General features: G+C 36.1%; 1 protein-coding gene across 6 annotated transcripts in view; it reads left to right on the top strand.

The window, feature by feature from the left end:
• SLC4A7 (solute carrier family 4 member 7) overlaps positions 1-10,904 on the top strand; it is a 112,839-nt gene that overhangs the window by 84,456 nt on the left and 17,479 nt on the right. For 4 of the 6 annotated variants that reach the window (XM_049628919.1, XM_049628916.1, XM_049628921.1 and 1 more), the window contains 6 exons: positions 371-476; positions 2,605-2,766; positions 3,160-3,273; positions 6,447-6,608; positions 6,792-7,043; positions 10,407-10,475. In XM_049628919.1, the coding sequence (XP_049484876.1) occupies positions 371-476; positions 2,605-2,766; positions 3,160-3,273; positions 6,447-6,608; positions 6,792-7,043; positions 10,407-10,475 (865 nt within the window). Of the gene's footprint in view, positions 1-370; positions 477-2,604; positions 2,767-3,159; positions 3,545-4,346; positions 5,222-6,446; positions 6,609-6,791; positions 7,044-10,406; positions 10,476-10,904 lie in introns of those variants that run through there. The other 2 variants (XM_049628917.1, XR_007457400.1) reach the window with 2 other exon arrangements.

Genomic DNA, 10,904 nt, shown 5'->3' with positions numbered 1-10,904 from the left:
TTGGACGGAAACCACGTACCAACCACCCCACCTTCCCGGGGCTCTCTCGCTCTCCTGCAAAAAAAAAAAAAAAACATAAAAAAAAAAACACCCCCCCCCCCCCCCCCCCCCCCGGAATACATCTAACAAGTTTCATTAAGATATTCTTTAAAATATCATTGTATTGATATTTGTATTTGTTACATTTTATGTATATAAGGCAAACCTCGTCCGTTCCATTGTTTCTGATGTGTTTTCACTTTGTAGTCTACATGCATTGCAACATGGGGAGAAAAGTTAGATTAAAAGCTGCCACATTGGGTGATTGATATAATACAATCTAAACATGAAATGTAGGATCTTAAAATTTTACCCTGTTCTCATTTCTCAGATGTGTATGTGTTGAACCCTCCAACCCTAGCAATGAAACCCTCAAGGTGTGGAAGGAAAAGAATTTAACAGCACATGATATTTCCTGGGAGAATCTCACTGTTTCTGTGAGTACATTATGAGATAAAGGATTTTGCAAATAATAACCTAGTTCTTTAGCTTTTTCTGAGTAGACCTACATTTTCTTCTTGATTAGTAGTTACGGTATGTTTTCAGAACACAGTGTTGTGTTGACTAGATAGGAGTTACCACATTTTTATGTATCACACAGTAGGCTGCAAAGAATGAACCTGGTAAGGGGGATAAAAAGGACTAAATATGACTTCCAAGGTATCATTATTAAAAAGATGTGAACATACTTCTGGTTTCTCATTCCACGTAGATTGATAAATTCATGGGAAGTGTTTGCTATGACTGTGGTTGCACATACTGGAGTTGGCAGTTTAGAACAGCCCACATCTTCTTGTCCTGCTTGCTCTGTATCAGTTTATCTGCTCCATGAACAGCTTATTTAGAAGATCCTGAGTGCTTTCCTCATACCTCAGTGTCAAACTAAACCTTGTTCAGAGACTTGTAGAGACTTGTAGACTTGTAGAGACTTGTAGAGACTAACGTAACTTAAGCACCTCAGGAAGGAAGAAGGACAAAAAACATGTAATGAGCACCTACTGTGTACTGAATACTATTACGTCTTCTTATATTCTGTTGGGGCATATTGTCCTAGCTGTAGAATATCTGTTTTGGGCACTTCCCAGATTGGCATTTGAGATTAAGTCATGAAGTGATTGTAGCAATATCAAAACCAAGATCCCCTGAGTTTCTGTGGTGCTTTTTATATCATATAAGCAATTTTATATAAGCAATTGTAGGCCATTTTTTTCTCACTAAATATAACTCCTAACTATATCATTGGAAGGATATCTGAAATTTTATCTCATTGATAATTTATGTCTCTATGGTCCAGTATAGTAGCCATTGGCCACATGTATCTATTTAAATTGAAGTTAAATACATTTAATTAAAGGTTCAATTCTCAGTTGCACTAGCCACATTTCAAGTGCTCGGTCACCTCGTGTGACTGCTGACTGCTACGTTGGCCAGTGGAGACATCGAACCATCATCATAGGAAGTTCTGTTGGACACTGCTGACTTAAAGCATTATATATCAGTAATCAACTTAGATTCATGCTTGCCTGCTTTATATTTAAAAAGTCATTTTTGCTACGAAAGAGGTAGAGTTAACAGAGTTGCTCAAATGAAAGTGATTTGTTTAAAAAAAAAATCTCATTCCATGGTGAATAGGAGGTCTTGATATTATAGATACAGGTCTTTTTGCTGTGTCTTAATATTCAAAAGGCCTGGGTTTTGTTTTGTTTTGTTTTTTTTTTTGTACTTTTAGCTTTTATTTTTGTGAGCCATATTGTAAATTTGAGGCTTTACTCATTTCAGCACATAGAAATTGAGAATAATGGAACCTCAGACTATTTTTCTCTTGGTAAACCTGAGTTGTGTCGTTAAAACAAGTCTCATTAGAATATAAGTAAGAGAAAAAGGATGTTAGAGGCATATGTCCTTTTTAATCTCTGGTTGCCTTTGAGTTATTTTTTTTCCCCAAAAGGAAAATCTGGTCAAAATATTTCTATTATTGCATTTATATTATGCTGTATCATTAAGTTATTGATTTTTTTTAAAAGGAAATACTGTTTGAATGATTGATTTACCGCTCCTAGTCCCATGCTTTAATCCTGAGTCTTGAGTGAAGTCAGAAAAGCCCAACAACTTTTTATTCCTCATTTGAACTTGGCACTTTTGTTTTAAGTGACTTGTTTAGAAGTACGGGAAAGATAGTAAACTTGTGGACCATCAAGAATGCATACAAAGTATTCAGAAATTACTATTCACTCTGAAGCTTTCACTAAAGAGTAGGTGGAGTTGAAAGAAAGGACTGTGTGATGTAACTTGGCAAAATACTGTATTTTCGTTCAGTGATTTAAGATTCATATATTTTTCAAACTATAGCATCTCTGAACTCAGGGTGTGTCTTACGGTTGATGATGTGTTCAAGTTGACTTGGCAGTGTTTTTTCTTCCTAAGTAAAATATAAAATAATGGCATGTCTTCAGTCACTAGCATCTTAGAGTCAATAGAGTTCATTAGTAATTTATTACGTATCTGAGAATCTTATTCTCTCCTTTTTCTATTTTTTTCTCCTTCCCTCCCCCCCACTCCCCCCAGGAATGTAAAACCTTTCATGGTGTGTTTGTAGGGTCAGCCTGTGGTCTTCATGGACCTTATATTCCAGATGTGCTCTTTTGGAGTGTCATCTTATTTTTCACAACATTTTTTCTGTCTTCATTCCTCAAGCAATTTAAGACCAAGCGGTATTTTCCTACCAAGGTAATTGGGATGTGATTTTGGAGTTCTGGTAATATTCATGTTTTTAGTTTTTGTTTCTCTGGTTTATTTCAAAACTGTAATAAATTGTTTGAGGTTAATACTTGATGTCAAATAGGTGTAAAGCAATTACTTCTAGAGAAAGATGTATATTACATGTCTGAACTAATAGTAAGAAGATCATGGTACCATGAGGGATGGTAGGTTAGTTGTGAAATGTGTCTTTTATCTTTTTGAAAATATACTAGAAATAAATGTACTTCATTGACACATTATCACTAATTAAAAACCTTATTGACACTTTCTAGTGGCATATTTTAATGTGAAAGATATGAATTATTTAGAAAGGACACACAGTTTTTCTGTGTTTATTTTAACTTGATCCTTTTAACATAGGTGCGATCGACAATCAGTGACTTTGCTGTATTTCTCACAATAGTAATAATGGTTGCAATTGACTACCTTGTAGGAGTTCCATCTCCTAAACTTCATGTTCCTGAAAAATTTGAGGTAAGGATTAAAACATTTGGTTATTTGTTACATGGGAATATTTTTTTAAAATGTTTGTTTATTTTCGAGAGAGAGAGAGGGACAGAGTGTAAGCAGGGGAGAGGCAGAGAGAGAGAAAGAGAGAGAGAGAGAGACAGAATCTGAAGCAGGCTCCAGGCTCTGAGCTGTCAGCACAGAGCCCAATGTGGGGCTCGAACCCATGAACCATGAGATCATCACCTGAGCTGAAGTCGGATGCTCAACCGACTGAGCCACCCAGGTGCCTCTTAAAGTGGGACACTTTATAGAAATATATATATATTTCTCACATACATAAAAAATGACAAGATGAGAAGAGACAAATGAATCTACTTAGGAAACAGGCAAGAAGGTATCAAAGTTAGTCCCATGAGGGAAAATGAATGAAAATATTAATGGTAAATAGTTGGGAGTCATTTAAAAACTTTGACCCTGCAGTCATAGCTGGAGTTTGTGATGTGTTTTCCAGGCAGAAGAAACATTCTTCATTTCTTTATAAGGAAGTGACTCAAACTTGAATTTAAAAGTGTAACAAAGAGATTCTAGTTAAATTTCTAGAAGGGTGGTGAATCTGATAATGAAATGGAATTCTGCATGTATCGTTTTCCAGCAAAATCAGGAGAATCGAATGTATTCTTTAAGGAGAAAAATGATACTTAGCTGACCAGTTAGAAACCCTTTGCTTTTATCTGCAGACTGTAGTTATGTTGTACATAACAGACCACAAGTGTATTACAGCATCCAAGAATTGTTTCCCTATCTAAGTAGGAGTTGGTAACTTTTGAATAATTTCTGGGGTTTTCTTATAGTTGAGTATTTGTGTCACTGGTTATGTTTATATTTATAGCAAATTATGTGACTTCTTTTAAAGATAGAAGGTTTAAAGGGGATTAGAAATAAGGAATACAGTGAATATAATTCTGGTCTGTTTTTTCTTTCACTGGAGGAAAGAATTATTTTTAAAACGAGTGGCCTCCAAAGTATGAGCGCATGGGTGGAAAATGATCCGCTAAAATTATATAGAAGGTCTCCTTATATTTTTATTTAAAAATAAGAGGGGCGCCTGGGTGGCACAGTTGGTTAAGCATCCGACTTCAGCCAGGTCACGATCTCGCGGTCCGTGAGTTCGAGCCCCGCGTCAGGCTCTGGGCTGATGGCTCGGAGCCTGGAGCCTGTTTCGGATTCTGTGTCTCCCTCTTTCTCTGCCCTTCCCCCGTTCATGCTCTGTCTCTCTCTGTCCCAAAAATAAATAAAAAACGTTGAAAAAAAAATTAAAAAAAAAAATAAAAATAAATAAAAAAAAATAAGAGAAAATTAGCTTTATAATATTTACTATATGAATTTTACTATGGAGCACCATTAGTAACATAACACATAGATGCGTATAGAGCCATTGGATATACTCAATTTTATTCAAATTTTTAAAATTTTGCTGTTGAAAGTATATAATAAAATTTGGATACCTTTGTTTAAAAGCATAGCTATTGAACCACTAAAGATTTTAGGCCTTAATTAAGAGATGAGTATATGGAACTCATTTTATTTTTACCAAGTCTTAGAAATAAATGTAACTGTAATTTAATACTGGTTCGAAATATTGATGTAATTTCCTGCAATCCTGGGCACAGTGCCTTATTTTCATTCCTAAATATATTTTTTGTTATCCGTTCATTGATCTAGCTTTCCAGTAGCAAACTGATTTCAAGGGTCATAAGATGCATTGGGGAAATAAATCAAGGAACACTTAAGAATTGTGCATTGTATAGGTAAAATATTTTTATTCAGGTACAGTATTGAATATTAAGCAGTTTAATGTGTATCAGTGTGGGAAAATTAGAATACTGAATTTGAAAATATTGAATTTCCTCTATGTGTTGACAAATGTTTTCATGAAGAAAAAACAGGCTTAAGGTGAAGTTTAGGTAGCGAAAACACTTTTATTTATTTATTTATTTATTTAAAAAATTTTTTTTAACGTTTATTTATTTTTGAGACAGAGAGAGACAAAGCATGAACGGGGGAGGGTCAGAGAGAGGGAGACACAGAATCTGAAACAGGCTCCAGGCTCTGAGCTGTCAGCACAGAGCCTGACGCGGGGCTCAAACTCACGGACCGCGAGATCATGACCTGAGCCGAAGTCGGCCGCTTAACAGACTGAGCCACCCAGGCGCCCCTGAAAACACTTTTAGATTTCAACATATCCAGTGCCCTCCAAGAAAACTAAACTCTCTTAAGATCTTTTAAAATTTTTGTTATGAAACAGATGTTATGTTTCAGCATCAAAATGTATTTGTGTCTAATAAAGTGCCAGGTTTTTGTCAGTAGATGCTTTGGAAAAGTACGTCCTGAGGCCCCAGTTCTGATTTAGTACCGACCCTGCTGAGATCACTAGTCTGCAAGATCTTCAAAGCAGTTTAGTTTAGGGGTTGATCTAGGCAGTAGACGGACCTCACTTTATTTGAAGTAGGTTAGGAGCCTGTTGAAGTGACACTCTGCTTCACTTACCTATTTGCCTATAACAAACTTCCCCAAACATTAAGCCTTTAAAATAACAATCCCTCATTTGTTCATAAATCTGTGGCACTTGGTACTTAAACCTAGTAGGGTAGAGTTGGGTCTCTTGGTTTGGGATCTTTTGTGTGGCTGCAGTCATCCCCTGCCTTGATGGGGCAATATACTCCATTCAGATGGCTGAAACAGCTGGGGTAGTTGGCTCCCATCTCTCTCTCACTTTATTGTATCTCATCCTCAAGAAGACTTATCCAGGCTTACTCAACAGCTTGATCTCAGGCTTCCAAGAGAGTTAGAGAAGAAGCTGCAAGGTCCCTTGAGATCAACACTCAGAAATCACACATTTCACTTTGGCTTTATTTTGTTGGCTGAAGTAAACCATAGAGGCATCCTAGGTCCCAGGGGAGGAAATGGATCCCACCTCTAGATGGAAAGACTGATTACTTGGACTAGCGACTTGCATCGAGGGATGGGAAGCATTCTTGTGGCCGTCTTTGCAAGTAATTCCCTCCCGTGTCCCAAGATTTAATTTAGTCCTTTTTTGATTCCTTGGCATTTCCTGGAATAGACACAACCTATGATGTGGAAATTTGTGCAGTAGGAGGAAACTTCTTTCTTTCTATTCATCTTTAATTTTTCAACAGCCTACTGATCCAAGTAGGGGCTGGATCATAAGCCCGTTGGGAGAAAATCCTTGGTGGACTTTGTTAATAGCCGCTATCCCAGCTCTGCTTTGTACCATTCTCATCTTTATGGATCAACAGATTACAGCTGTCATCATAAACAGAAAGGAGCACAAATTGAAGGTAATTTTTACATTTTGTGTCCGGTGTTATTGCAAGAGTTTGAGGTGTTTACATAATAACTAGAAAATTGAAAGATGTGAGGTGGGAGGAAATTATTTTTTCTCTCTTTATGAAGTAGTCTAGTCCTTTAACCCAAAAGAACAGTTTAGACTTACAAGTATTCATGTTCGTTTCACTTTCCAGAAAGGAGCTGGCTATCACCTTGATTTGCTCATGGTTGGTGTTATGTTGGGCGTCTGCTCTATCATGGGACTTCCGTGGTTTGTGGCTGCAACAGTGTTGTCAATAAGTCACGTCAACAGCTTAAAAGTTGAATCTGAATGTTCTGCTCCAGGGGAACAACCCAAGTTTTTGGGAATTCGTGAACAGCGAGTTACAGGGCTAATGATTTTTATTCTCATGGGCCTGTCTGTGTTCATGACTTCAGTGCTGAAGGTAAAAATCTCTTCACCGCAGTGTTTTAAAATCTTCTTTGTTACAAAGTGTATATGTGGTTGTGTAAAAATGGAACATTAAAATAGCTAAAATTAGTTTCATTTTCTGGAACTTATTTAGAAAATAATATTTTGGCAACTGGTATTTAGTACAGTAGGCATTTCAGTGTTAGATGAATTTTAGAATATTTTAGAAATATTGTAAAAGGATAGTATTAAGGACTATAGAGTTTTGGAAGGAGTTAGTGCATGGCTTATGATCTAAAAGAAGAATATACCCAGAGAATTTTATAGGCATCTTAAAGGAAGTAATATTGAAACATGGATGAAACAATTCTTTGACCAAAATGTGAAAATAATATTGCTGTTAAATAAATAAATGCATTATTTCTGATAAACTAAATGAAATAGAGGTAGTAGCACTCATTAGAAAAACAAAAACCACTAATATAAATGAAGCGTGCAAGAAATTAAACTTTATGTTAAATATCTCTTACTTATATCTGACTTTTACTGTATATATCTTATTGAATCTAGTGATTAAGAAATGTAACAATAACAATAGCAAGTGTAGTGAAGTACCTAATCTGTAATTTTCTGTTTATTATGGATGAACTCAATTCCATTTTTTTCCCTTGGTGTTTTAGTTACTTTTATTGCAAAGAAAATTATTAAGTTAAGAGTTGTGTACATTTATACATTAGGGCAGAAACTTAGAGCATATATGTATGTTACCATATTAACTAAAAAAAAAAAAAGTTAAATAATAGAATTCTTTGGCCTTCACTTCATGAACTTTCTAGTAACCAATTAATTCACCAAATATTTGTTGAGTACTTACTGTGCTATTAGGACTAGGGAAATAATAATAAACAGGATACATTACTGTCTGCTTTTAAGACCTTGGCAGTCTAGTTAGTTGGTAAAACAGATAGGTAAATGGGCAGTTACTGCCTAGTGTAAGTGTATTGTTAGAAGTACTTGGCATAAGAATACTTAGTACCTCTTATGGGGATATTGTCCCCTATTAAGGTAGGTTGCCTTTAAAATATTTTAAGTATTGACTGCATATAGGCAAAAAAAATCAAATAGAACAGCAAGAAAGCTCTAACATGAAAAGTTAGTCTCCCAGTTTTCCCTCACTTTCTAAAAGCCGCTCTCCAGAGGTAAACTCTTTTTAACTTCTCTATTTCTTATTTTGGTGGCTACAAACATTCTAGTTTTACATACTTTTATAATTTTACTTTTTGCTTTATTATTTTTATACTGAATCTCTTTACCTATAAGACAGTGAATCTCAAAAGTTTAGTCCAGGGACCTCTTGGAGTTCTCAAAAGCAAAAGTGTTTGGGGGGGGAGCATGTCCACAGTACCTGTTAAGAACATAAAGGGGGTTCTGAGACCAAAAAGCCTGGGAGTCTGTCACGTAGGGGTGGATGTTTCATGAGGATTTAGCACACTTCAGTGTCCACTACCCGCTCTCCCAACTGTCACCTGCGTTGGGTTGATTCTGTTTTTAGCTTTATTGTAATGGTTACTAACATTTACTTTCTCTGCTGTAATTACAGTTAAACTGTCCATGCTTTTTTTTTTTTTTCCCTGTACGTTAAATTATAAAAATGTAAACCTTCTGGGAACACATAATCAGTATTATGATGGTATGATATATATGTTCACTGAGAACTAAGCAGTGTGTGATCTCCCCACGTGGAGACAGAAATAACCCTATTTCACTAATCTGCCGCTGCTGCTTAAGAGTAAGCGCCCAAGCCTTAGGACCCAGTGTTTTCTTAGGATCTGTTAACTTCCCTTACTTTGAAAAAGAAAATTGCCACTTTTTCTTAACATTTCTTCTTTGTATTGCTAAAGGAATTCCTGGAGTAATTTTTTTTTTCCTGTGTGATGCCATGGGTGGTAAACTTTCAGAGTTCTTGCTTGTTTCAAATTATTCTCATATTTGATTGATAGACATGCATTTCAGTGTTCAAAAAAAATTTTTTTTGAGATTATCTTTTCCTATAGATCAGTGGCCCGAATAATATGTGTGATATCTCTTTGTGTTTTGTAACTTCAGAGGCATTTTTTTCCTTTCTAGAAGCTACCACAATTTCCTTTTTACTCCTGGTGTTCTGAAATTTCACTGGGTTACTTAGGTAAATAGATGGATAGAAGACTTTCATTTATCCTACTTGTCTCTGGATGGGCCATTGTCCTCTGGAAACTTACGGGAATTTTCTGCCAATTCCCGTTTATTTTGTCTTCTCTCTGTTAGATATTACTTCAACTTCACTTAGGTAGATACTAGACCTGGATATGTTCTCACATTCCTGTCCTGCCACCTCACTGTTAATGAAAATTTCCTGTTTTCCTTAGAATGATCTCTTTAGTCACATCAAAATCATTACAAAATTAGTTTTAATTATTTTGATAATTATACCTTTAGATTTCCCTCTTTCATTCTGATCATTTATTTTTCCTGGCATTCTGAAGTTGCTTTATGGATAAAATATTTTCCTGAAATTTCCTGAGGATTTATTAGTTCTTATTAGATTTTTAACTTGTTTTCTTCTCTTTCTGAAGTACTTTTTCCTCCCACATTTCTTAGGAAGGAAATACTTGGTTGTTCAGTAAAGTGAATGTGGTTTTCCTCTGTAGCTGTTAGGTCTTTTTTCTTTACAGGCCTCTCTCTTGGTGAGAGTGCTGCTTGTGGTTTTTGAGTAGATGACTGGAGCCTGTTAATGGCTGTCCTGTAGGGTGCCTAGGCACGGCAGGTAGTCAGTTGGGGATGCCTCTAACTGCCACAGTAATATGGACTGTCTTTTGGGGGTGGAGTTCAATTATTCTATCAGTAAATGGTACTGGCGTATAATAGGTACTATATGGAAGTGATAGCAATAATAACTCCTGCTTTTTTTAATTTTTAGTTCTTTAAAGTAAGTTTTTATTTTAATTCCTGGCTAATGCTTTGTGAGTGATCAGTACTCACCAAGTGCTTTTCTGAGTATTTTAGTATTTGAAATCCTTTCATCTTAATGCAGTCGGTTGCAGAAATAAAGCATAGAGAGGTTAAGGCTCCAGAAGAGGTTAACTGGCTTTTTAAACCAAGCAGTCCAATTGTAGTGCTCATGCTCTTAACCACTGAACATACTCCCGTTTCCGGAAGAAACATGCAGAAGACCAACGGTTTTTCGAGGTTGCCACCGTTTACTAGCATTTTCCTTATTTCTAGAAGAGTTAGGTCCTATCTCTGAAAGAGCTTTTAATTCTGTCTGCACAGGTACTCACTATGTTTTTGTGTATTTATTATTGTGAAATGGTTTGAGGAGCATGAGTTCTTATTCTAACTGTGGTCGTTTTACCTGCAGTTTATTCCAATGCCTGTCCTATATGGCGTTTTCCTCTACATGGGAGTTTCCTCATTAAAAGGAATCCAGGCAAGTCTGAAGTACTTATTGATTTTGTTGAAAGGCTTAAAAATACTTTAAGTTTACAAAGATTGTTTTCGTGATGGTAGTGATGTGTTCTCAACTCTGATATTTTGGGGGGCAGGTTAACTGGTGACTTCAGATCCCCATTTTCCAAGTGATTATTGGTTACGACACATTTTCCCCTCAAGAATGAGGTCATGAACTGATATGGTCCTTGCCTATTTTTAATTGAAGCCAATGAAAGGCCTTGTAACTATTGATGAAGATTAGTATAGTGAGAGGGAGGATGTCGAGGACTAGAGTGGTAATACTGGTTGTTTGTATGGTGCGAGACAGTTTGTAAAGCCTAGTGTGTCTTATTATCTGTGATTCTCGGAACAACACTGGGATGTAGGAAAGGAAGAAATACTAATTTTGCCGACTAGAAAACACGAA

This window comes from Panthera uncia, chromosome C2 (genome assembly GCF_023721935.1).
Source record: "Panthera uncia isolate 11264 chromosome C2, Puncia_PCG_1.0, whole genome shotgun sequence".
NCBI lineage: Eukaryota > Metazoa > Chordata > Mammalia > Carnivora > Felidae > Panthera > Panthera uncia.
The sequence above is the reverse complement of the archived record's forward strand: the minus strand, read 5'-3'. Positions and strand labels throughout refer to the sequence as shown.